General features: G+C 56.0%; 1 protein-coding gene across 1 annotated transcript in view; it reads left to right on the top strand.

Annotated features, from left to right (window-relative positions):
• The window catches only part of PEPD (peptidase D), a 109,522-nt gene that overhangs the window by 73,828 nt on the left and 9,272 nt on the right, over positions 1 to 26,422 (top strand). The window contains exons 10-12 of the mRNA XM_033127282.1: positions 11,450 to 11,518; positions 13,019 to 13,096; positions 22,365 to 22,513. Coding sequence (XP_032983173.1) covers positions 11,450 to 11,518; positions 13,019 to 13,096; positions 22,365 to 22,513 — 296 coding nt within the window. The remainder of the gene's footprint in view (positions 1 to 11,449; positions 11,519 to 13,018; positions 13,097 to 22,364; positions 22,514 to 26,422) is intronic.

Below are 26,422 nucleotides of genomic sequence, written 5' to 3'. Positions count from 1 at the left end.
CCAGGACTGCTCTTCTGGACCAGGCAGGGCCCCGTATTAGAGCTCCATCTGCCAGAATGAGGGCAGGGAGCTCCTGCAAGCACCTCGGCTGCCGGACAGCTCTCTGAAATGGAGTTGCACACACGGAGGAATTCCTGCTCATTGTCTGCTGGCTGTAGTTAGCAGTGTTAGAACCGTAAAGAAAGAATATTAACTTTGCATCAATAGGCAAAGAGTAATTAAAATATAATTAAAAGCATGAATTCTTCTAATTATTGGCCTTATAGAATGTGTGTTTAAAAACAAGACATCTGTTAAGGCTCTCTTTTAAAGCTATCCAGAAACCAAGAAAGGATAGCATTTTAATTAAAAAATGGATTATTTCAAAAACAGCTTAATCACCCTGTCATCATAGGACTTAGACCTTGTTAATTAGTGATTGATAAATAGGTTCAAGTTACCAGAACTTTAAATTCATGGGGGTTGGAGAAGATATTTTTAGGAACCTATTCTGCGTCTCTGGGATATTGGTCCGGGCAGGGTTCTGAGCACATGAGTTACTTCTTCAGTTGCCTTTCCTGTCCTCTGTGGATCCAGTGTGGACCTCCCTCAGCAAATGGGGAGCCCCTGAGGCTCACCCCCGCCCCGTCTTCTACCTCTGTGGTGGGAGAGGGTGAGAGGCCCTGGAAGGTGGCCGAGACCCCACTGAGTTCCCACGGGACGCAGACTTGGCCCCAGCGTGTTGGAGGCCCCACTGGCCGGGCCAAGACCCTGCCCTGTTGCTCCCCGCACCCCACCAATGCTTTGCTGGTTTCCACCAGCAGCACCTACTCTTCTCAGCGGATCCTCCTATCGGGGTAGCGTGAGTGTAACCTCCATTTATCATAAGTGGATAAAGACTTTCAAAGTGATAAACAGCATTCCTGTTGGTCCTTCAGCCAAGTGTGACTACAGTGATGTTTGGAGGCGTGAGTGGGGTGGGACAGCTCATTAGAAGAGGGAAGTCACGCTGAGCAGCCGAAGGGCTGCCACGAAGCCCAGTCGCACGCAGCGGGGGACGGGCGGGGCCCTGCCGGCCAGTGTGTGGGCCTCCCCTCCACTGCTGCTTGGGCTTCGACCTGGGCCTTCGACCTGGGCTTTTGGGAGAGTCTTTTCAAAGAGGAGACGTCGTGTCCTAGGTACCCAGAATAGCGCTCACCTGGCGAGGTATCCATGGTTCTCGCTTCCTGCAGGTGGCCAGGAACCCTGGGCTGCAGTGACACCGCTCCCCTGGGTCCCCCCTGCTGCATGCTGATTCTCCCCCTGCTCCTACCCCAACCCCGTGACCAGTTCCCTGTATTCCGTGTTCTGTGCGTAAAATACCTAAGCACTGGGCCTGCAGAGGGGGGCCGCACAAGGCTGCCCAGAGCTGCAGGGCACTGCAGAGGGCAAGCCAGTGCTTCCAACCGCCACTTTTGAGGTTCATTGGTATAAAATGGTGCTTTCCAGAGAAAAGTTCTATCCGAAACAAACTTGTAAAGTAGTTTAAGATTGTAAGGCTGAGAGAAAAGCATTTGATGTTTGAAAATAAAGTAGCATTGGACTCTAGAAACAAAACACCCTAGAGGGACTCAAAAAGCGAAGCCCTTTCTTTCTCTAGAAGGGATAACTGAGGGCTTCTATCCTGACTTCGCTGGGTGGAATGCGGTCCTTGTCTCCTGCAGGATTGATATTTAGGAAACACAGGTTTTGTTTCTTCCACTGGACACGGGGTAGAGTTCATGGCAGGTGGTGCCTCCAAGGATGACCTGGGTGGGGTGGGGGGCCACGGGGCACCCATGATGCTGTACAGCTGTGGTCCCACAGGGCCATCCCAGTGACAGTCATGCCCTGACCAGGCTGTCTAATGACCTGACCTTACGATGAGCTATTGAATAAAGGAAGGTGGATACATTACCCAGTGAGGCTCCAGCCGGGGTTCTGGGCCAAGATCGAGCTCTTACTCACCTGCTTACCACCTGCTCCTGGTAGTGGAGCAGACTGTCATGGTATGAGCTTGGCATCTACATGTTCAAGGCCCTCAGCAGCCAGGTTTGCTGGAGGTGGCTTTGTTCCCTGAGAAGCCCATTTGGCCTTTTGTCCACTGGATCCACACGGGCCTGGTGTCCGAGGCTGCTGAGCCAGGGACAGGAACAGGTTGGGGCGCAGGAAAGAACTGGGGTTCTATTGGAGCTCACCCCACCAGCTGTTGTCCAAAGACTGGACATTGTCATGTCCAGGGACTGGAGAGCTTCTGGACCAAAGTGTTCTCACCCAGAACTAGAAATAGGCTTTTCCTCAGAGAGGCCTCAGTGCAGAATCTCCAGCATCCATCATTCACATGACACCCTCACAATTTCTGCCAAATCCTCGTCCCACCTGTATTTAATTGGCTTGATAGTTTCTTTACTTTATTTATTTATTTTTCTTTACTTTTTTTTAAAACTAAAAGAAAGCTTTCTGTTTCTATCATGAGTGAAACCCAGTACGATTTGCCATAAGTGGAAGGTAACACTTTAAAATAAATATCTAATGCTAAAACATATTTATTGGTGTACCCATCTCATGGATTCTTACCATGCTTTGGGAAATACTAGCTCAAAGAAAGTCCCATCCTGTCTAGTCGGTTCCCCCACTCCTACCCCCACCCCCACCCCCAGAAAGCTTCCCTCCGCTGTGCCTTCCTGGGGACGGGAAGAGGGCGAGGGGTGTACTGGTTGGTGTCCCTTAGAGGCAAAGTAGCCTCTGGATCCTGTTACACAAGAATTATCTCCCTCCACCCCTTCCTGGTCATGCAGCCTGAATGATTCCTAGGGTGGCCTGGTGCGTTTTTAAAGCGCAGCGGGATTCAGTTTGGGGCCAAGAAAGGTGTTATTGCTGATGTCAGCAAGGACCGGTGAGATTGAGTCAGATATGAACAGTCATTGATCCCAGAATAAGGCAGAGAACAGCTGGCAAATTGTGTCTGTGTTTACACAGCTCTTCCAGGGTCTTCCAAAGCTGGGCCCTCTCGCTTGCTCAGGGGTATCAGCTCCAAACGGATCTGGATTCACAGATGTAGAATTTCCCACTTGAGCCATGTGCTGTGGGCTCCAGGATTTGTCCTCCTGTGTTGTCACTGTCCCAGGCACCACTCATGTGCTGCCCGTGTCTGGAGCTCCTGCCCCAGGTGCTTTGTCCTTCTTTTGGGGAATCAGCAAAGAAGGTACTAGAGAGGGTCAGAATGGGGCCAGCTACTTGGTACATAGATGATGGTCAGAAACACTGGTATCTTTCATATGTAAATCCCTTAAGGATCAATAAGAAAAAAGATGAACATGCAGTTTTCCAAGAAAATCGCTTCTCGGCCTTTTGGCTAAGATCAAGTGCAGTTTTCCAAGAAAGAAACAGGCTATTCAGAAAGGAAGAAATATGAGGAAACAAACAGAAAACATGTTCAAACTTGCCAGTTAATCCTTGAAACAAGGAAACCCTGTTTTGTTTTGCCTACGAGATTTGCAGTCTTGTGGGCAAACAGGCCCAGTGGTGCACTGGTCAGGACCCTGAAAATCCTTAGGGGCTTTCTGGGGGTCGTGTGGCAGGACATGCCCTGAGACTCAAAAATGTGCATATGTCCAGGAATTCTACTTCTAGCAGTGAAGACAGTGAAAAGGCATATGGCCATGGGTGTCCATCGTAACATGGAGCTGGAAGCAACCTGGATATGTAACGGCGTGAAATTGTTTCAGTAAAATATAGCCTGTGTACTGCCCATGCAACCATTTACTTATTGAGTCACTCAGCAGAAATGTACTGAAAACCTTCTGTGTATCAGGCACTATTCCAGCCTGGGGGTCCTACAGAGAACAAAACAGACAAAACGTCAGCCTAATGGGAAGTGAGAGAAGGATGGATGCATGCATGGATGGATATGTCGGATGGTGGTGAGGGCTAACGGGGGAAGGCCTTTTTTCAGGGGCTCAGAACAGGCATCCCTGAGAGGGAGACAACGGAGGACAGACCTGAAGGCGGAGAGAGCAAGCTATGGACCTCTGGGACAGACACTCCAGGCAGAAAGAACAGGACTCATACAGTGGCCCTGAGGTGGGAATTTGCCTGGTGGTCCCAGGAGCAGCAAGGAGACCGACTGAGAAGACGAGAACAGAGGGGAAGTGAGAGGAAGGCAGGCTGCTCACAGGACGCCAGGCTCGGGTTTGCGGAGAGTCCCTTACCTCTGTGCAGCACACTCTGTAGGGGACAAGAGCTGAAGCGGGGGGTCCAGCTAGACCACTGTCGCCATGGACCAGGCAAAAGAAGATGGCCGCCTGCCCCAGGGATGAGTAGTGTTAGTGGAAAGAAGTGGTCTGATTCTGGACATAGTGACAGCATTAAAAAGAAAAATAGTATAGACTTATATCTACTGTTTCTAGGAATTTTAGCAAGGACCTTCCCTGGGACATCCCCACTCTTGTCCAGGACTGGGTGGGGCCATTTGTCCTTGCAGATACTTTTCGGCTGAGTTAGGCTCCCTGCACAGGTGAGAAGTGGAAAACGTTATAAGCCAGGGAATAAATTGATACAACGACCTAGAAAGACTATTTGGCTTTATCTGCTAAGCTGCACCTACACAGAAACCCCAGGACACAGCATTTCCACTTCTGGCTGTATGCTCAATGGAGACACGTGCACACGTGCCCCCAAAGACCGTCACGGACGTCCACAACAGCACTATTCGTGATGGCTACAATCTGGAAGCAACTGGCATCCTTATGATGTCAGGGGTCCTTTCTGTATGCATGTCAGACTTCAGTCAAAGGGTGACTTTTTTTTAAAGAAGTTTACAGTTTATAAATCTGTGCTTATGCATAAAAAAATGCTTGGAAAGATGGTCAACAGAATATTTGATAGAGATTATCTCTGGGGGATAGGATTATGGACGATTTTAATTTAATTTTAATTTTATTCTTTTTATTTTTATTTTTTATTTATTTTATTTTTTTATTGGGGAATATTGGGGAACAGTGTGTTTTTCCAGGACCCGTCAGCTCCAAGTCAAGTCGTTCTTTTCGATATAGTTGTGGAGGGCGCCGCTCACTGGCCCAGGTGGGAATCGAACCGGTGACCTTGGTGTTATGAGCACTGGTCTCTAACCAACTGAGCCAACCGGCCGCCCCTGTTTTATTTTCTTTGTGTAGAGAATTTCTAAGATCTCTTCCATTTGTGTGTGTGTGTGTGTGTGTACATACAGACATACACACATACACATATATATTATTTCAGTTTATTAGCAGTCTGATACAACCAGGGCTTCGACAACTAAAATGTAGTGTTGTATCTAGTAACTGATACCAAGAAACTCAGAAACTCCACCTATTCAAGCGTGTCAAGAATAAAGGGGAATATTTGTTAATGGAATGTCTTGTTATGTCCTCAGTTTTGCGTAACACGCGATAGGCAATTTAGAATTCCCAGTTACCCAATTAAAATGCTAATTATCTCATACCTTGATAAGCTGCTTCTGGGGAGTGAGTGGCTTCTCTCTGGTGCTCCTTGTTTTCCTGCCATGAGCACTGCCATCTTTTCCGCTATCCTTGCCTCTGGTTGGTGGATTTTCCCCTTCCGGGGCCTCAGCATCCCAAGGGCCTCTCCTGGAACACCAGCTCCCCGTTTCCACCAGGCCACCGTCCTGGGATTGGGCAGGGCCATTGCTCCTCGCAACCCCATTTTGGGCTCATCTGGGGCCCCGTGCACAGGTGTGAGGCCAGGGCATTAGCGCCCCCAGTGTTTATAGAGCGTGGAGCCTTGTCCTGCTGCAGGTGCTACTCCATCCCCTTCCCTACAGACCTGGGGTCAGGCCCTGGCAGCATCGGGGTCAGAAACCCTACGTGGACTCTAAGCTCCCACATGGATCGATGGATGCCCTGACCACAGCACATCACCGCTCCGAGCCTCAGTTTCCTCCTCTGTGAAGGAGGACAGTCGCGCTCCCCCAGAAGGGTTGTTGTAAATGCAGCATGCTGCAGGTGGCTGTGGTTTTTCTTACTGGAGGGGCAGTGTCACCTGCCCCAAGTCTCAAACCAAATAGACAGCAGGGCCTGGGTTGGCTCAGCTCTGCATGAGCTCCCAAGCCCTGCTCACCCTTCTCCTCTGATCTAAGCACAGTCCCTTACATCAGGGGTGCTGGTAGAGGGCACCTTGGCAGCAGCTGAGAAGTCGGGAGAGTGACCTGGACAGGGAGTGGGGCTCGCGGAGTCTGTTTTTATCCAGCTGGCGGTGTGAAAGTGGTTCACGCAGGCCCAGGATGCCTGGCACCACATATCCCCCGAAAACCCCTGCGGGAGGTCCTGGATGGGAAGGCAATGTTGGCCCTGGTCTAGGACTGGAGTGGGGGCAGCAGAGGGGCCGTGAGGAGACTCAGAGAACACGAGGCAGGAAGAAAGCTGCCGATGGTGGTGGAGACGGGCACTGCAGCCATTGCACACGATGCGTGTCCCCGGTGGTGCCACGTTAGTGCCGGCTGTGCTGTGAAGCTGTGCTGTGAGCACCAGTTTATTAATAATGCATTTCAGCATTTAGTCCAAGGCTCTAAATCAGTCCCTTCTTGGCAACAGACCATGTGATTGCTACTTGCTCATTTAAAATATGTTCATTGTCTCAGTGGTGGCTCCCTCGCTTTCTCTGTGTCTTTCGTCACCCAGCGGCCTGGGGAAGGATTGGGACAGGGCAGCCTTTCCCTGTCCCACCCCCCGCCTGTTCACCACCCCTTAGACGGCCCACAGAGAACCCTGTTAAAGGAGCTGGGACTGTCTAGGATTTGACCAGAGCCCTCAGGGTGTGAGTGAGGCAAAAACAGCTGGGAAAGAACCATGTGCTGAGATGCCCTGTGTGAAAGAAAAGGCCTGTGTGCGTGTGTGTGTGTGTGTGTGTGTGTGTATACATGCACGTGCATACACTTATCCTGGAGATGCGCGTGCATCGGGCTGGACGTGAGACTGGAGGATACCCATGGAGAACCTGGCTGCACTGGAATGTGTGAGCATGGGTATCCAAGCCATGGATCTGCACATTAACAGCACCGGTGAGAGGTCCTATTATCCCATTTTACAGATGAGGAAACAGGCATGGATCTGCCATATAGCTTGTGAGTAAGTGGCAGAGTCAGGATTTGGCTTTGGCATAGATGTTGTTGAGTAGTATCCCAAGAGGCTAGGTGCAGGGCCCGGGGCAGGGACTGCAGGACAGGGACAGTGGGGAACCCACAGGCATGAGTGAGTAGAAGGCAGTCATGAGGACCCTGCCCCTGCCAGGACAGCTTGGGAGGCACCTGCCCGAAATTGCAGTGACAGCAGGGGTGGGCTGCCACCCAGGCCCAGGAAAGCCCTGCATTTAGCTTGGAATGCCTCAGCCCCCACACTGTGGCCCCTACCCACCTTTATACCCCTATGTCCTAACTGTCTGCTCTCTTAGACCTTCTGCTCAACTGAGTGACCTCCACCGCCCTGCCCATCTTCCCTTCCGTGCTCCTGTTCCTGGCCCAGCCCCCTGGGAACCCAGCGTGCACTGAGGCCCGGCCTGGGGGAGGGGGCGATATGGCCAGTGCTGCCCACAGCCCCTGCTGACCTCCCTGGCTGGCCCTGTCTGCCAGCGCTCACGCTTGCTCTGATAGCTTGGTGACACTTGCTGCCAGGGCAGCCCTTCTGCCATTATCGTGGGCAGCTAATGCATTTTTATAGGGCTGCGTGTACCTCCTCATGAAATGATAAACCTCCGAGGCCAGGAGCTGGGCTGTGTGCCCAGGAAGGCTCCATGGGCTGGATTTGCAGACCCCCAGGGAGGCCTAGCAGTGCTTTCCCTGGAGACACCGTTACTGCAGATCTGGCCTCGGAATCTGCTGTCTCTGCCCCATTAGTCATCTCCAGGCTCTGACAAATGGGCCTGCCCCTCTGTTGCAGCAGTAACTACGTTCACCTCATTATTCACAGCACAGACACTCCCAGGTTACTTAAAGGTTCTCATTTATGCCTGGATACAAAGCATTTTCTGCTCATGTCTTGCTTGTGAGAAATTTATAGGCCAGGATATTAGAGGAATGGCTGTGTGGAGGGAAGCTTCAGGGACCACAAAGCAGCAGGGTATCTGTGAAGCTGGTGACAGGGGGATAGGGCCAGACCCCTGCCTTTTCCTTCTGCTGTTGGGGAACTGGGTGAGGGCCACTTGCCTAGTTGGGGTGCTCCCCAACCATCCTCTGTCCAGGTGAGCAGGAGGGTGCGGGGGCAGTTAGACCCAGCACAACACGTGTGCTGCACGTGAGAGTCACAGATTGACTGAGAAAACAGGCCGAGGGGCTCGCTGGAAGACACTGCCCATCTTCCTGTCTGCAGTCCTCTGATGGATAGACTGGTCACGTCTGCAAGTTTTGTTTTGGTTTTTCATTAAATCTGCCTATTCTGTGACTTCCTCATTGTAAGTTTATCTTCAGTGTGTGTGTAGGGGGTGTATATGCATGTGTGTGTACATGTGCACATGTATGTATACATGTATATGCGCATGTGTGTTGTGTGCTCATGTGTCTGTGGGTCTGTGCATGTACTCATATATATGTGCATTGTGAGCATGTGTGTGTATGTATATATATGCATCTCTGTGTGTGTGTCTGTGTGTGTGTGCGCGCGCGCGCACGTGTACAGATCCTGGCTGGCCTGGGCTGACGGTGCAGCTGCCCAGTTTGGCTTTGTGTCTGCTCCTGCCAGATGCTCCAGGTGTCACCAGTGAGGGACCAAGTTTTCTGTTAATTTCCTGGCTTGGGGGTTTCTAAACCATGCAGATGGTTCACATTTGAACCTGAACCCCATGAAGGGCAGACCCATGCTATGAAATACGAGGGAATGTTTTTTTCCCAGAGCCCAGGCAAGCTTCCTGATTGCTTCCTTTGATGCTCATGAATTTTCTCCCAAATCTACCCTGTTGCTTTGAGTGCATCCCTGCCCAGGCCCCAGCTCTTTGTTGGGGTGGGGGTCTCAGTTCTAGTCCCCTACCTCTTGCGTGCCCGAGGCCTTGTCGCTGTCCCCACATGGCAGTGAAAGCCAGGGCCTTCAGGTTCCCAAGACTGCCAGCTCCCTCTTCCTTTCCAGCCTCACTTTTCTTCCCATCCTAAGACCTCTGCTTATTGTACTTCATGCAACACCTCTGACTGTTGGAGGCGGGAAGGTTTGCATGGCTGAATTTGGCCGTAGTCTTGCTTGTGTCAGTCAGGAGTTAGGCTCCTCCGATGGACCCTGACCTGGCTCAGTTTGTCATTTTTGCTCTAGAGGCATCCTTAGTAAGTGTCCTCTGGCTGCTGCCTGGGTCTGTGAGTCATCCAGTGGGAACCGGGTGGCTCTGCTGCTGCATTCTGTCCTGGTGACCTTTGCTTGCCGCGCGCCGCCCGAGCTGTGTGGAAGCCTCCTGGGAGGCCTGTGGCTCCAGTCTGGAACATCCCCTCCTCACCCCCACTCCCTTGAAGATCACAAACCTGTCAGACTCCCATCTCTCCACAGCCCCCCACCCCGCCACTGCACTTGCCCTGAAACTTAGGTGCCTTTGTATGTCCACATCCCAAGGTCAAGGCCCCAAAGAGAGGGTCGGCTGAGGCCTGTGAGCAGAAAACGTGGTCCTGTTGCATCCACCTGTTAATGCCACCAAAGCACCGGTTTGTCCTCACGTCATGTCAGAAAACTTAAAAACAAAATTAGGTGCTAAAGTCCAAGTGGAAGGACTTCAGACCCTTTTATGCTAGAGTAAATTTCCAGCATGCTACGTTTCTCCTCGTCTTTTCAACTCTTCCTGTGGGTGTCTGGAATTGTCCTCGTGACTGGCAAAACTGACCTGGTGTTGGCTGCTACCATTTGCAGGTGAAGACTAGGTCTGCTGGTCCTTGGTGCTTCTATAAGCTGTTCCTTTTACTCACAATGACTTTTTTCCTAAACAGAAGCGAAGAAGACTGTAGAAACTGAGTAGATTATACAGTAAGCGTAATGCCTGCAGCTGAGACTGGCTGCAGGAGGGAACCAACCTCACCCCATTTCCTCGGGGTGCTTGTCTGTTGGCCTCACCTACAGACAGCCCCTGCCCTATCCCATCAGGAACGGCCACGCGGCCCTCCGAGGTCTGCTTCTGTCTAGGCAGAGCAGTCTCTCAAAGCTAAGGGAGCATCACAGCTCCATGGTGTATCCGGGGTGTACACACTCCATGGTGTATCCATTCAACGTGGGCTCGTTCTGCAGAATCCTGGTGTGTAGGCAGGGAGCAGAGGCCGTGCGGAGCCGGTGGCACTTTGCTTGTTGGGGTTCGGCATAGGAGGGCTTGCTACGTGGACGAACGTGCTGGGCTGTGGCCACATGCCCGGCCGTAAGTTGGTCTTGCCATCCGCACGGTCTCTGGGTCTGAGGTGGAAGTTGATGGCAACTGTCTGAGAGCTCCCGCCGTGACGGGGAGCGTGAGGCTCTCCTCACCTCCCTAGCAGTTCCTGAAATCCTTTCTGTTGAAAATGTTTCACTCGCAGATACCAAATTATCATGTGAGGTTTGTAAGGCAAGTCTGAAAGTCGACTGAATACAGCAGACTCATTCCTGCATAACAACTACTTAATACCCAGCCATGGCAATTATACATAATTTGTGTTTACAGTGCCTGGAAGATTAGACTCCTCCGTACAGACATTCTCTAAAACAGGCCTAGAACATGCAGAGCAGAATCACTTTACGTGCTCCTGGGCAGCCTTGCTGTTCTCAAGACGGGGCCAGTGGCACAGCCCTGTGAGGACGGGAAAGGCTGGGCCCTTAGAGCTCAGAGTCCCACACAGAGACAACACCCACCCCCAGGTCCTGGGGCATCTGGTGGGAGGAGGGCTGGGCTCCTAGCTTCTCCAGAGTCCTTGGCATGGTGGCCTCCCGAGGGCTCAGCACTGCTGGTGTGCTGTGGATGTGGCTGGTGGGGCTTGTCTGGGGGGGCCAACCGGTTTGCTGCTTGTCCCAGGTAGGGAGAAACAGGGCCTGCCCCCCTGACCGTGCCTCTCTCCACCTCACTGGAGACCGCCCTGTCCTGCTCCGTCTGCACAAGGGTATACCCTCACCCCCATCCTCCAGGCCAGGACCCCCGTGTGTGTCCAGCCCCTCCCAGTGTGTTGAGGTGTGGCCCCTGGACATGGGAGTCACAGGGAGACACTCTCCAGCCCTGCTGAAACTGTGACACCTACATCAACCCGTCTTCCCACGGCCCAGGCTGTCCTCCCCATGGGCCTGGGAGGCCGGGCAGTGCTGCAGTGGTACAGGTGGTGCCCCTCTGGCCTTGCTTCCTCCACCCTGACCTCTGGGCTTCTGTGGCCTGTGGCTGACCAGGGCTCCAGCTACAGCCTCAGAGACCCACACTCAGGCCTTGCAGGGGCCATGTAGACTCTGGTGACTCAGTCACCCTGATGCATCTCCCTCTCTTGCAGCCTCTTCGAACACTACTGCTACTCCCGGGGTGGCATGCGCCACAGCTCCTACACCTGCATCTGTGGCAGGTAAGTGGGCATCCTGGGCCACATCAGGATGATTGTGGGAGGAGGTTGGAGGAAGGTGAGGGAGGCCCTCATTCCTCAGCTTAGACACACCTGCTCGTTCCCATGCCCACACCAGTGCCCACCTGAGCTTGGACGTTGCTCTCCCCTCCTAAGGCCCTGGGAGCTGAGGTTGCCTCTGCCTGCTCCGGCCAGTGCTATGTGAGGAAGGGAGCCCGGCTACCCACTGCCATCCCTTCCCTTTCCGTCTCCAGGGGGCTGCTCCTCCTGGGGCCGCCATGGGCCTCACCCCTTCTACACAGGCACACAGCCAGCACGTGGGGACTGGGCTGTGACCTCGGGCTATGACGGCTTCTGTGGACAGTGAGGGTGAAAGGAGCTATGGTTGTGTATCTGTGAGAGAGCGAGAGAGAGCGAACGAGAGAGAGAGAGAGAGACAGAGGGCGCCCATAAGACTGTGTTGGGAATATCACAGCTGTAGGTGGGCCTGGGGCTCTGTGGTGGGGTTGTCACTATAGGCATGTCTGTGTGTGGCACGTCGTGTCTGGGGGCACAGGGGCTCAGTGTGCGTGTGTCACCTGAATGTGGCTGGGTATACTTGGAGGCACAGGGTACCGATGACCATAGACACAGGGGCAGCTCATGGCCCTGAGCACGCGTTTCTGTGGTCTGTGGAGGTGTGCACAGCTGTGTGGGTGATGGTGTGGCTGTGTGTGTCACTATAGGAACGTCCTGGCCCCCTCGCTCCCTGGGCTCACGCTGTGCCCCTTGGGTCAGACAGTCTGGCCCCTGCTCAGCCAGGACAAGCCGGCTCTGCCGATGTGCACGTCCTCGGCACATGAATAATACATGTGAATGTCTCAGTCCTTGGAAATGTTCTTCTCTGGTGGATAGAGAGAAAAATCATTATTTCTACTTTTATGATTCCTGAGACTCCCGAACAGGGCCATAAATATTACACCCAGGTGGGTTTTTTTCCCCCCTTTGGACAGACTTAAAAGTCCTTTTTTTCTTAAAGGGATCGCTCATCAGGGAAGCTTTTGTTGAGCAGAGGAGCCAGGAGCCGCTGGTGCCCTGTCTGTGGCCTGGCAGGAGTCCCGGCAGCCTCTGACCCAGCCCCCGCCCTCCCCAGTGGGCCTGTCCTCTCCCTTCAGCCACCAGGAAAGGAGGGTTTCCCCCGACTCCCTTCCCCAGGCCCGCAGACCCTTCCTCCCCATTCCGTTCTTCACACGTACTGCCCACAGCAGGCCCGCACTTCTAGCCCCGAGGGCACGTGCCTGAGCAGCGTCAGCCACAGAAGTCCTGTAGGCAGGGCCCCCTTGAGCCGAGAGCCTGCCCGCCAGTGTGTGACAGAGCACCACGTTCACCATGCCACCTGCCCCCTCTCAGCCTGTGGGCCTGGTCCAGCCCCCCCGGGTCTCTGCTGCAAGGTGGACAGTGGGGGTGCCAGTCCCTGGGGCTTGTGGGTGAGGACGAGCTGTCGACTCCCCTCTCACTCTACAGTGGTGAGAACTCAGCCGTCCTGCACTACGGACACGCCGGGGCCCCCAACGACCGGACCATCCAGGACGGAGATATGTGGTGAGCGAGCCAGCCCCTGAGCCGCCCCTGCCCTGGCTGTGTGTGAATGTCGTGGCCATGGTGGGACTCAAGAGTGACTAACCAGGGCGTCTTCGTCCCACCCTGAGAGGGCCGACCACAGTGAGGTCCCCGGTCCTGCTCTGGGCCCAGACTTCTCTGCCACAGGCACGGCCTGCATGGTGCCTCCTCTCCAGGAGCCAGGCAGCGCTGAGAGAGGGGCAGGGGTCCCTGCGATGTGGGGTTGAGGTGGGTCCCCTGGCACCATGGGACAGTGGGCTTTCTGAAGAGGGCCGGACCTGTGCCCCAGGCCCTGCCCGTCCTCTGCATTTAGCAGGCGCCTCAGTCTGGAGCAGAGAAGACACCTAGGGAGCCTCGCTCCCTCTGAAACCTGCGAGGCCCAGCCACAGCAGCCCTTGGCATAAGCGGCCATTAGTTCGGATGGTCAGAGGTGATGCTTCAGCCCTAGGCTGTTTGCAGAGCTTTTCTGAGCAGTTTGTGTGCTCCCAGCTCTTCAGGGAGCCATGACTAAGCAGATGTGAGCAGGACCTGCGGCTCTGCTGCTCTGATGGACTCTCCTCTGTTGGCAGACTCTCAAATCCTGCTCTGGTGGGCCCCCCAGCTCATGCTAGGCGGAGGCCCCACTTCTCTGGGCCTTGGGAGGGGTCTGTGGGTGCCTCAGTGACCTGGACCCGCCCCCATCCCCTGCCCTCTCCCCCACCCGGACATCAGGTGGGGCCAGTCCAGGCGGCCTCAGGGCTGCTAACAGCTGCCCAGAGGCTGCAAGCCCCATAGGTCTGCCCTGTCTTAACCTTTAGACATTGATCCACGGGCGAGAGGCGGGGTGGGGTGTGCTCCCGTTCTTTGGTGCTTTTCCCTCCTATTGCTGAGGCATCTGAGCAAGGCTCCCCAAACCATCTGCTAGGCAGTCATGCTTCCTCTTGGGTCTCCCCTGCTAGGCTCAGTCCCTGAGCTGGAGTTCCAATGATGCCTGCACACTGGCCAGGACCCTGCCTCACGCAGGGGTAACCCAGCCCGGCAACAAGGAGTGAGGGAGCCCACGCCCGGGGATCCCTAGCCCAGCCATTCAGGGGGTATGAGCTGAGAGACATGCTTTGAGTTGTCACTGCCAAGTGTTTTCGCGAACTCGCCCAGTCCTGGGGTCCGCCTACCACAAGGGCACACCTGCACCGTGACTGGCTGCTCTCCACTCAGGCAGAGTCAGTAGCTGGACGGGGTGCTCTGGCTCAGGCCACTATTGGTAAGAGCCCGGCTCAGCCCTCTGGAGGAAACAAAGCCATTTAGTTCCTTCTGTGAGCCTCAGTTTACTCATCTGTGAATGGAGCTAGCACACGCCTCTCAGGACTGCACAGGGTGCAGAAGGGAGTTGTCAGGAACACAAGTGCTGGGCTGATGTACCCTCTCCCCAGGGGCCTGGGCCGGGAGCACATAGAGGGCGTGCCCCAAGTGGCCACGGAGCCAGCCGGGAGCACTGCTGCCCCCTGCAACCCTCTCCCAGTGTCTGACATCCTTCTTGGCCTAAGGGAAGCACACCCTGCGTGGAGCACCTTGACAGGGCCCTCCCCTGGGCCTGGCACCAGGGGCATCTGTTCAGGTAGATTTTCGCACCCTGCTCCCACGAGACGGGTACTCACTCTCCGCACACCATGTGCAGGCGAGGTCACCGATGCAAGGAGACTTCCGTGTCCAAGTGCAGGGCCAAAGGGCCCTGGGGACGCATTGGCTGCCTCAGACTTGGCTCAGCTGGAGACGAAGGAAAGATATGGGAGGGCCCTGCTGTCTGGACGATGGCTGAGCACTTGTAGCCCCAAGGAGAGACCACCTGGCCTCTGCAGGGACTCCCAACTCCTGTAACCTTTCCTAATTTTCTTTGACTCCGGTTGGGAGGACAAGACTTGGGGACCCAGTCCCCAGGCAGAGGCAGGGCCCCAGCCACACTAACGGTCCCCGCTATCCTGCCCCAGGGCCATGTGTCCATGAGTGCTTCTTTGAGAGCTCGGCGTACCCCAGAGGAAGTGGCTTCTTCTCCACTCCCCTCTTTATCTGCCCCAAAGAGGGTCTTCACCCCAGGTGAGGCCAGTCCCAGATCTGTTCCTGGGGTCGCCCCTGACAGGGTAGGCCTGGCTGACTAGGGCACAGCGGACATCAGGCCTCCACCTGGCCCAGGTGCTGTGGCCTCAGCCCTCCCGGGCAATGCATGGCACCTGTGTCTCCTGGTCACAGTTTTAGAGACAGAAGTGATCTGAGGAATCCCATGGATGTTATGTTAGTGCCAAGCCCAAATTTTCTTTTTCTAGTGTCAACTTTGAAATGTAGCCAGTAGAATAATTATGAGTTTATTATAGTCAATTTATTATGCAGCATTTAGAACAACATGTTTTGTTGATTACTGCTACTGCCAGATTGCTGACGGCGTTTATAAGCCATTGTTTTATTGAAATTGATCTGCTGAGCACCCACTGCATTCGGAAAATAATAAATTACTCTGTTGTCCCAACATAAAAGCCACGACACTTCGTCATAAGGAATAAAACCAAAATATGAGCATAGAGCAGAACGTTTCCTGAAGCTGAGTCTCCCAGTCACTGTAATCCAGGCCCCTGTCAGTGGAGCACGTTCTGCATCTCAGTCCCGTGACGTCTGGTGAAAATTCCCCAGAGATACTTTAACACTTAGTCATGTGGTTATTTGGGGGCCGGAGATAGTCCAGGGGAGTCAGACTGACTGTAGAAGGTGGGGAGTGGGTACTGAGTGAGGCCAGCCCTTTCCATCCCTCACCCCACAGTCCCAGATGCGCGCGCGCGCGCGCACACACGGTACCTGAGAGGCAGGGCTGTGTGACGATGAGCACAGAGGGCCCCCACTTCAAGTCCCTGCTCTCCCCAGCTGCGTGGCCATCCCTCTGAGCCTGTTTCTGTCAGTCACTGTGGGGTAATATAGCATCTAGCTCTGGGAGGATTCCATGATTATAAGTGCAAAGTGCGTGGAGCCTGGGCTAGCGTGGCGCTTGGCAGGTGAGAGCTGCAATACTGTGGCCGTCTCCCTGCAGAGCCAGCAGGCTGGGGCTTCTCCTACCTGTGCTCCAGGCCCCCGAGTCCCACTCCTCATACTACACCAGCTTTTTATCACCTGGTGCACTTGCCTAGTCCTCCAAGAACCGGTGTGGGCTTTGAAAACCTGAACCCCCAAGGTGGAGGAGGTGTGGACTGGCGTGGTGCCTATGAGCCACCAGGGGGCGCCATCGTCCATGTTTAAATCCGCTGGGAAACAGTGCACCCAGAGTTGGGCCCACTCTTGTTCTGGACTCCCGGGTCTGAAGCCGGCCTTGTAGCACTCCCCGCCTCTCCTGGGCCCGTCAGCAGGTTCACTCCAAGGGGCAAAAGTAGGAAGGGGTCCAGGGTGTGCTGTGATTTGGAAAACAGTTGACACACCCACCTCCTCACCTGCCACCTCCTCCCTCTCCCACCGTCCACTCTTCCCATCATGTGGCAGGAAGAGTGCTTCCTGGAGTAGGATGCCCTGTGGTCCTTCTCAGAACCTTCCAGAACACCAGTCTAAGGATGTCCAGGCTTGGGTTACCCAGCTGCAGGCAGGATGTGGCTGGTGGGTGGTGAGCTGGACCTCCCAGCACTGACCAGAAGAGGGCAGCGTTGTCTCAGGATGTGTGGGCTGGGCCTCCTCCCTGCGTGCCCTGCCGTGGGCTTCTGTGTCCTGGGGCACGGGCGGGACATGGCCAGCCCGGGTAGAAGAGACCTGTCCCAGCCCCTCTCAGCAGCCAGCCAGTGTCATCTCCCCCTTTCCATCCCTCTGGTGGGACTAGGACCCCCTCTGTCTCCTCGCCCTGCCCCGCTGACCCACAAAGGCGGGGACCCTGGTCTCATTCACCAAAGCCCCACTTCTCTTGGCCAGGACAGATAAGGGCTACCAGCTTCCTCCCAGGGAAGCCCTTGAAGACACCTGAATCGTTGCTGGCCTGTAGGTGGTCTGTGTTGCTGCTCCCGCTGCCCATGTCACATCCCCGAGCTGACGGGGCAGCAGAGCCCTTCGCTACACAGCTGCCCTTGAATGGCCCCATCCTCTCCTACAGATGAGGAGACCGGCCCGTGAGGCCTCTTTCCCCACCTGATCACCCGTTTCCTGCCCACAGCACTATTACCAGCCATCGCCTTCCTGCCCCTTCTCTCAAGTTAGTTCCCCGTTAATTCTGCAGGTTTTGTGTGGACTGGACATTAGTTTAAACAGCTTGGGAAGGTTGCCTCCATCTCACCACCTCTGTCTATGGGCAGCAGCACCCTGCTTCTCAGTCACAGGCAGCCTGGCCCCTGCAGGCTGGGAGGTGCCCACTGCTCACCCAAGGCCCCGGCAGCACCGTTGGCGTCACTTGGGTCCCACAGGCTATGATGCGGCGATTCTGCTCATCCTGGTGGCCACGTGGTCTGATGTCTGTCTGGTGTCTGTGGACTGCAGCCCTGCTAGAGGGGCAGATCTGTGCCTGGGGGCTCCTCCCCGGCTGGCACAGGGTCTGGGGTGGGGGAGCCTCCAAATCCCACTTTTCCTGGTGCCTGATGCTTTAGTGGGCTTTAGAGTACGAGTGTCACACCCGGGGCCTGCTCCCCGATGCCAGGCCACGCCCATCTCAGGCCCCTCCACCTTGCTGTTTCCACACCTGATTGTCACTAGCCAGCCCCATCCTGAGGATTTCATGGTCTTCGGGACATGTCCAGTCCTCAGGGTAAGAGAACACTGTCCAGAGGGCACAGACGTTGGTCAGCTGTCTGTCCAGCCCAGTGGCCGTGAACATTGTGTCCAGTGAAAAGCACCACTGACATTCATGCACGCACATGTGCCCAAATTATAACCAGATACCCTGACCATGTGTTTTCTATCCATCCCTTTAATTTGTTTATGTTTCTTATCCACACCCCACGCAGTAACTTCACAACCCACAGATTGAAAAGCACTGGTCCAGACAGCCTGGGTGCTCGCAGACATCATGGGACACTGCTCACCAAAAAAGTGAAATGCAACATGTGCTGCGCGCGTGATGGCGACTCACTCCCTCCCCCGCGGAGGCCACTGCCCTGACACCTAGCCCTTGCCCCACTGTGCTGAGGTGGCAGCAGGCCCATGGGTCCCAGCCACACACTGGGCCAGGTGCCGTGTAGTGTCCTTCCTGGCCCCACACTGGTGCTCCGCTTCTCCCCACGTCACCTGCGGAACGGTAACAGCAGTTCTTTCCAGACACACAGGAGGCCCCCGGCACATGCCTGCTCTTGTCATCGTGTGTGCTGGGGGTTTCAGCTATGGGCGCTGGTGCTCGAGTGACTGTCCTGTCTCTGATCCCACAGGGGCAGCTATCCTGTGGCTGGGTTGGGGAGCTGGGATGCCCAGAAGGCACTTGGGGAGAGGTCTGTTTGGTGGCTCAGCCTGTGACACTGAGGGAGCCTCCAGGACTCCAAGTGATGGTCGCAGCTGGGGCTTGGCACTGCACGAAGGGTCTGGCTGGGCGTGGGCAGCTGGGTCTTGGGCCTCACCTTGTGGGGCTGCCCAGTGCGGCATGAACTTGAGGGTGGCTGGTCTGTCTTCTTTCTGTCTCACGCTAAGTCCGAAAGGGAAGCAAGGGTTTCCTGCGGCTCAGAAATCCCCTGGCCTGGCCTGGCTGGGCAGCTGCAAGTTAGGATCTAAAATGCTCCTGTTGTCGTGAATAGGTCTATGTGCATGTACGTACGTGCGTGTACAGTGTCAGTCTTAGGTACAAGGTAGCTGAGTGTTAGGCTACACCTTGGAAGATTAAAATGAAGCTACAGACTGAGTACGGAGTGGCCTCTGTGTAAACACCGCAGCCTCTCCCCCAAACTGTTCCCAAGCCACGTCACTGGCCAAACCATCTTGTAGGCCTTCTGCCTGTGGGCTGGCTGGTCCCTGCAGTGGGACCTGGGGAGGGTCTGGGTGGGCCAATGGTGGCAGGTAGCCCGGGCATGAAGCTGCCCAGTAGGAGCCAACGGAAGACAGAACCTGTCATCCCAGCCAGAAATAGAAGCAGATGAACACATGTGAGGAGCGAGAGGCCAGCATATTGCTCGGAGATGTGTAATATCTCCCCACATGTCTTAGATTATCAGACGCATTCACGAGGCCAAAGATGGTGGGGTTCCTGGTGGTGTCCCCAGGCAGCCGGAGAGGAGGGACCCTGCGATCGCGACTGAGCCAAAGTATGACTGAATTCTCCATTGTCAGTTTGCATTCAGAGGACGGATGAAGTAGACACAGAGGAGTTGGAAGGAGATGATTTATAAAAGAGATGGCTTTTGTCCCTGGATTCCAGAATGGCTTGAATCTGATTAACTTATGTGTGAAGGAACTCTGAGGGCGGATTTTTTTTTTTTTTTTTTTTTTAAGAGCAGAAAGATAGGGAACTGAGAGCACGAAAATAGACTTGAGCCCCGTGCCTGAGCGGCGCTGGGCAGGATGGAGCTGCCGGCTGGGTGTATACTTCCTTCTCCAGAAAGTGGATGATTTTAAAACAGAAAAATACAGCTGCAGTTTTCTAGAATCTGAATGATAAAGCCAGGCTGGCCGAGGAACTGCAAACACCCGCCATCCCACGTACTTTGGGTTTTTTTGAGGCGAGTTTGGAGAACTTGGTCCAGAGTCTTGTCTTGTCTGCCTGGACAAGAGTCTCATTTTCACTGCTTTAGGTGCCTCCAGCATTTGGTGTGCTCTTGTGGGCTTCCTGGTTTTTTAAATAGTGTAATTTCTGTTTTTCTTTGAGATCAGCACAGTCCAATAGATTTTTCTGCTCCAGGGGCACTGCTACAGGTTGCCCTCTAATGTGGTAGCCCCCTGCAGTCTGTGTCCCCCGTCTTCCTCCCCCCACGCTCCTGACTCTGTCCTGTCTGCTCAGACCAGTCCTGGATGGTCAGAATCAACAAACCACAAACGATTTTCCTTTGTTGCCTCCAAGGAGCCCAAATGAAAACGCTCTGCTTCCCCAACTGAAACGCTCATGGGCCCATGCAGCTCCGCTCCCCATGCGTGCCTGGACATGGGCCCTAGAGGACACGTACCTGCAACACTGTTGCCGTCCCCATTTTAATAGTGCAGAAACTGTGGCCCTGAAGGCTCAGTGCCAGAGCCAGGACAGGAGAGCCCATCTCTGCTGACCCCCCAACTCAGCGCTTTGCCAGGCCGGTGTTCAGAGCCTCAGTTTCACTGCAGTTTCAGGCTAAGATGTGCCCGCCCTCCTGGCCAGCTCAGGGGGAGTGTGTCCCAGGCAGGAGTAAACCAGCTGTTGGTCCAAACACCCAGTTGCATCTGGAGCCTCCTGGGGAACAGATGCCTGGGTGTGTCTGCTCAGGGCCTCTGTCTGTTTCGCTGTCCCTGATTCCCACACTGAGCTTGAGCTGGTCACCACAAGTGAGGCCCAGGTCCCCCCATCAGCCGGCCCTAGGCAGGGTGCCCCCGAGTCTGTGAGTTTGACCGAACCTGTGTGGCGCCACACAGCTCCGCTCCCCATGCCTGCCATGCTGCTGGGGGCTCTTCCCCATCCCCCGAGAATCACCTGAGGTATTATCTGGTGCTTTTTGCACTGTTGACATTGATTATGCTGTTTTGCAATCGGAAAAAGACGGGAGATTAAAAAGTGCCCGGCTGGGGACTTTGGATTCCAGCAATCCTGAGCATTCAAGTTTCTCCTCTAAAAATCTGCTTCTGTGGAGTAGCTGGTGCTGCCTGTCAGGCCACTGCTTGCTCCACTCGCAGGGCCGGAGTCCCCCCAACTCTGTTATGTGGGATAGGGGCCCCCAGAGGCACCGGCAGCTTCTAGAATGTTTGTTGAGTGGCTGCATTTACCATTAGAATTTGGGTTTGGGTGAGAGACCGCTATAGTAGAAGGGGAGGCTCTGCCCCAGGCTGATTTCCCAGGATTCGAGCGGCTGCAGGCTGACCCTCCCGGGAAGCTGGGAGCCAGGCACCGAGCATCACAGAGGGCAGCCCCCGTCGCCGCCTCAGCTCTGCCTGGCTCTGTGGTTCCCTGGCCCTGAAGACGCGGCAGGATCCCAGGCCTGGGGCTAGACCGATGTCCCTCAGCCTGTGAAGGGGCTGAAGGGGCTTGTGGGTCCCCACTCTATGCCCACTGTCGAGCAGCCTGCTGAGGTGCTCAGGTGGAACAGGATGGAGAGGGGTACTCAGTCCGTGCACCCCACCCCTCTCACCCGGGGACCCCATCAGCCTGGTGACCCATTGGGAGCCAGGCCTGGACCCAGCAGCCCCTCACGTATGCTGTCCCATCCCACTGTGGAGGGTGTGCAGGACAGGATTTTGAATTGCCCTAGACCAGTGAGGACCCTGAGGCCCAGCGGCCCTGTGCATAGTCTGGCAACGAGGGGTGGGAGCGAGGCTCGGCCCACTCCCAGCCTTGCTGCACCAGGCCCTGTCACGGGATGTCCAGAGGGCAGGCTCCACTGGGCCATCCTCCTGACTCAGCAGGCCTGCCTGTCTGTCCCAGCACCATCCTGCTGGCTCACGGCTCCCAGCCTCGGGCCTTGCCTGTCCTCCCACTCTCCGTTCCCTCCATGTGGGCCTGCTGGTACCCACTCCGCCACCTGGGGCTGCTGGGGCTCCAGGCAGCCCCTCGGGGTGGGGGGTGTGCAGCAGCTAGGCCCCGGGAAAGCCCTGCTAGATGTAAGGGCTGTCCTCTGTAGTGTCCTTCCGGCCTCTCCCTCAGGCCCTGCAGAGCATGGTGCAGCTCAGCCCACGTTCCCTGTCAGGCGGGTGCATCCATCCCAAAGCCCCTCCCATGTACACTGCCTCCTGGCTGCAGCCATGCCCTGTGCTGGGTGCGGGGCAGCCCTGGGGGATCTGTCAGAGTGCTCACACAGAGGTCAGACGGTGGGTGGGGGCCTAGGGACATCGCTGCTCCTCCCTTGTTCTCCCAGTGAGTCCTCACAGCCGGGCATCCAGCGGCCTGGCCAGCAGAGGCCCTGGAGGGCAGAGGTGTGTGTGCAGGGTCAACCCTACTCCCCCAGCCTTCCCTGCTCTGGGGTCAGAGGTCTTCCAGGATGACACAGGGTCCCTTCGCTGTTCATGCACTGTGAGAAGATACCAGGGTAGGAGGCCCCAAACTGCTGCCTGAACTGGTCACATGGTGGGACGGCTCGGGCTCCACACGGTGAGCGCCAGGTGGGAGGAAAGCTTGGGGCAGTGGTGTCCCCAAGCACCCCACTGGCCTCATGTCTTCCTCTCCCCACAGCCTGTTTGACATGGGCGGTGAGTATTACTGCTTCTCTTCTGACATCACGTGCTCCTTTCCTGCCAACGGCAAGTTCACCAAAAAACAGAAGGCCATCTACGAGGCGGTGCTGCGGAGCTGCCGTGCTGTCATGAGCGCCATGAAGCCAGGTGAGGGCAGGGCCGGGGCCTGGGGACGCCAGGTGGCTGTGTGCCTGGCTCCGTCCTCTGAGAGGCCAGGGTGCCTTAGAGAAGCAGAACTACACTCTTCTCTGAATCCTCATGTGCTTGGCTGGTAAGACTCTGGATGGTGTCGTGTCCCCAGGGTCACTCCTAGGAAAGGGGGCTCGCCACCAAGCAGGAGCAGAGCTGGGCATCGGGGAGCGCAGCCCAAGGTTCCCCCGGTCCCATCTGATCCCCACCTGCACATCCCCCTGCCTGCACTGGCCACTGGGATGTCAGCATGTCCCCTGCCCTGTTCCAAAGCAGAGTCCACTGCAGGGAGAGCAGCAGCATCTGATCAGCTGCAGCTGGGTTGGGGTGCAGTGAGAGTGGAGGGGGACAGCAAGTGTCTCTCCAGTGTTCAGGGAAGGGTGAGCAGAGGCTGCAAGGCTGTCTGGGACCGGGCCGTGACAGGCCTTGAAGGCTGGACTCTGAGTTCATGTTAAATTCAGGGAGCCTGGCAGTCAGATTTGCATCCCTCTAAGGAGCCTTTATTTAAAAATAGAAAAAGAAGAAAAGATGCTGAACCCCTGAGTGTAAACGCCCCAGGATGTGGCCTCTTGCAGGCCCAGAACCTGGTGGCTCAACATTCAGCTCAACAGCCCCTGTGGCCGCACAGCCAGTCGTCGGGGGGAGTTACAGCCAAGTGCTGCTTTTGAGGGTCCTGAGACACTGTTGTTTTCCCAGGAGGCACCCTGTGAGCAGGCCTTTAAGGGTGGTCCCCTGTCCAGCCAGAGGCTGGGGGGCCAGGGAGGGATGCGGGGGACGCCAGGCCCCACCCCACACCCTCTCTTGTCCCGTGGGAACAGAGCTGGGGATGAGGTAAGTCCCAGGATGGGGAGCTCGGATATGCCCCGAAAGGAAGACGGAAGGAGAGCATCCAAGTCAGAGCCGGTGCGGGGCAGCGGTGAGCGGACTTGGCTGGCTTAGCAGCTGCGCAAACAGCATCTTGTTGTTTCTATTTAAAAAGCAGCAGCCTCCGCTAAGGAGTACCATGTGCTAATTAATAGGTAGTAGTAACATGGGGTAACATGGGGTAACTGCGGGGTGCACTGGTGCGTGAAGAGAAAAGTGCAGGACACGGTGGCCAGTGGCCCCCTTTCTTGTAAAAGGAAGGGTACAGTAAGAACATGGACTTAACGTGTGCCTGTAAGTCCACAAAGGAGGCTCAGGACAGATGGACAGACAGACGGCGGGGAGGCATCGGGAGGACGGAGAGTGCTCACTGTCACCTTTTCATGCTCTGTGACCTTTAAACCACGGCATGCATGTCACCCAATACCTGTAAAATCCAGCATCCGTGAAGCCGTCAGCCCCAAGGGCGTCTCCTCCTCTCTTCACACCCCTCTATTTACCCCAGGGATGAGAAGGTATTGTTCACTTTTGAATAGCATCAGTCATTTAAATAAGAATTTCAGATGCGGGGAACCGGTTTGGCTGGTGAATGGTGGGTTGGGATGTATGGCCCCCAGGAGGCCATGCTTTCCTCCTGGCTCCCCCCACGCGCCCCTCTGCAGCTGTGCCAGGGTAGGCTGTGACCACGTAAACAGAGCAAACCCTATCACCTTGCCCATAAGTGCAGTCTTTACCCTTGCCCAGGAAGTTGTGAATTTTGATGTCCCGGAGGCCCAGCCCCGGCTGGAAGGAGCCAAGCTCTGCTGCCTGTGAGGGTTGGGAGGGGGCCAGAGCACACCCTGGGCTCCCTGTTACCCACACCCTGTCGTGGGTCCCCCAAGGAGCATGGGAGGGTCTGGCTTGGCCCCGAGCCTGCCACTGGCCACAGTATAGAGGGATGAAGGCTATCTGCCACACTCCACACCGGAGACAGCAGAGCTGTCCAAGCGAGGCTGGGGCATGAGGGCTCTTGGGGAGGGCGTTGGTGGGATGTTGGATAAGTGGGGCCTTAGAAGGACAGTGTCTCCCCTGGGGCTCTTTGCTCACCTAGAGCTCCAGGCTTCAAGCTCCTGGTATTGCTTAGCCCCCACCTAGTGCTGAGGCGGGGGTGGTGGCCAAGGCCAGTCTAGCTCTACCTGCCCCGACCCCCACTACTGGAATGCCTGTTGGGGTCTGGGCAGGACCTGGGTGGCAGCTCCCCAGCTGGTATCCTGGCCAACAGAGCAACCCCAGTTCTGCCCAGGCTCACAGACAAGACCCCAGGGCAATTGCGCGGCTTTGAGAAAGGCCTGGCGCTCGGTCCCAGCACTCACTTGGTCACCCCTGCCCTCTTAGGGCAGGCACAGGCCTCTGGCTGAGCCAGGCCAGGCTTAGCTGAGCTGGTCTGTGCAGACTATATGGGGCTGTCTTCCCCCAGCATGCCATGGGGCACAGGCTGGGCCTTCGCCAGGGCCTCGAGGTTCCCCAGTGTCCCCCACCTTCACCTTAGTACTCTGAGGCTGTGACCCGCTGGTAGTTCCCGAGGGCTAAGCCTGACTCCCTCCAGGTCACGCGCAGTGCAGTCCCTGCAGGGCAGGAGGCCCGTGATCACAGAGCTTCTCTCAGATGGGGCAGTTCACCTCCCCACAGCGGTGAGAAGCCCGTGGCCAGGGCAACCCCGTGCCCTGTCCTCGCAGAAATGCCCCTGGTGGGTGGGGTCCACTCCTGGGCCAAGGCAAACACCCGCTGCGACTGCAAGATTGCTTCCTGTGACCTTCCAGGGAAGCGTGAATAAAGACAGCCAGGGTCCCAGCAAAGATGCCCAGAGGAGAAGCAGAGATGAGTGATTAGAGCACACGCGGATCCTGGGGTACCGCCCCGGGGACTGAGGAAGGCGGGCCTTGGCCCCTTTCCTGGGGTCAGAGGGGGAGTGCCCCTCACTGCCACTCAACTGGGGAAGGAGGCTGAGCTCAGAGGGGCCCCATGAGGATGGGCAGGGGTGGGCCAGGCAGCTGCAGCACCTGGGAGGATGCCACCCACGCCAGCCCCATGGGAGGGGGCCTGGACGCCAAGGCCGTGTGCTGGCTTCTGGCTGGGTGGAATCAGAGCTCTTCAGGGCTCTGTGCCAGGACAGGTGGCCCACCCCCTGCAGACCACCTTGTCTCCTCAGGCACCAAAGTGTGTCTATGGGACCCCAAGCCCTCATAAGGGGAGAGGCACGGTGGGGAGGGCCGGGGTGAGCCCGGCAGGGGTCGCCCAGAGAAGTGGTATCTGAACTGGCCACGGCCCAGTGCAGGGCTGTTCTGCAGACCCAGTCCCGCCAGGCAGCATGGAGCACTGAGGTCTGTGGTGAGCACCCAGGCCTCCTCCAGCCTCGCCTCCCCCATCCCAGCAACCCGTGCATTTCCCTCTCCCTCCTCGCTTACCACCCACCCGGTCGTCCTGGCCTGGGCTTGCAGGGCCGCACCTCCTGGAGCGCCACTCCTCGTGTTCTGTGGAAGCAACTGTGTCTCGGTCTGAGTGAACAAACCCTCCATCATTCCGTTCACAGCCCGTGTGGTTGTGTGCAGCTGTCCTCCACGCGTGGCTCTGCTCCTGGTGTCAGGGGGCTGCCAGTGTGAACTTGGGGCTCTCAGTGGTGAGAAGTGCCCCCTCCCCGAGAGTGGGCAACACAACAAGAGAGGACGCTATTACCATGTTTCCCCGAAAATAAGACCTAGCCAGACCATCAGCTCTAATGGAGCAAAAGACCATCAGCTCTTTTGGAGCAAAAATTAATATAAGACCTGGTATTATATTACATATTATGTTATGTTACGTTATGTTATATAAGACCCGGTCTTATAGTAAAATAAGTCCGGGTCTTACATTAATTTTTGCTCCAAAAGACGCATTCGAGCTGATGGTCTGGCTAGGTCTTATTTTCGGGGAAACACAGTAGCACCCAGGGTGAGGAGAAGGGCACCGGGAGCGGGGCAGGCCCAC

The sequence above is a fragment of the Rhinolophus ferrumequinum genome, chromosome 15 (genome assembly GCF_004115265.2).
Source record: "Rhinolophus ferrumequinum isolate MPI-CBG mRhiFer1 chromosome 15, mRhiFer1_v1.p, whole genome shotgun sequence".
NCBI classification, from domain to species: Eukaryota; Metazoa; Chordata; class Mammalia; order Chiroptera; family Rhinolophidae; genus Rhinolophus; species Rhinolophus ferrumequinum.
This window is presented reverse-complemented; position numbering and strand designations above follow the sequence as displayed.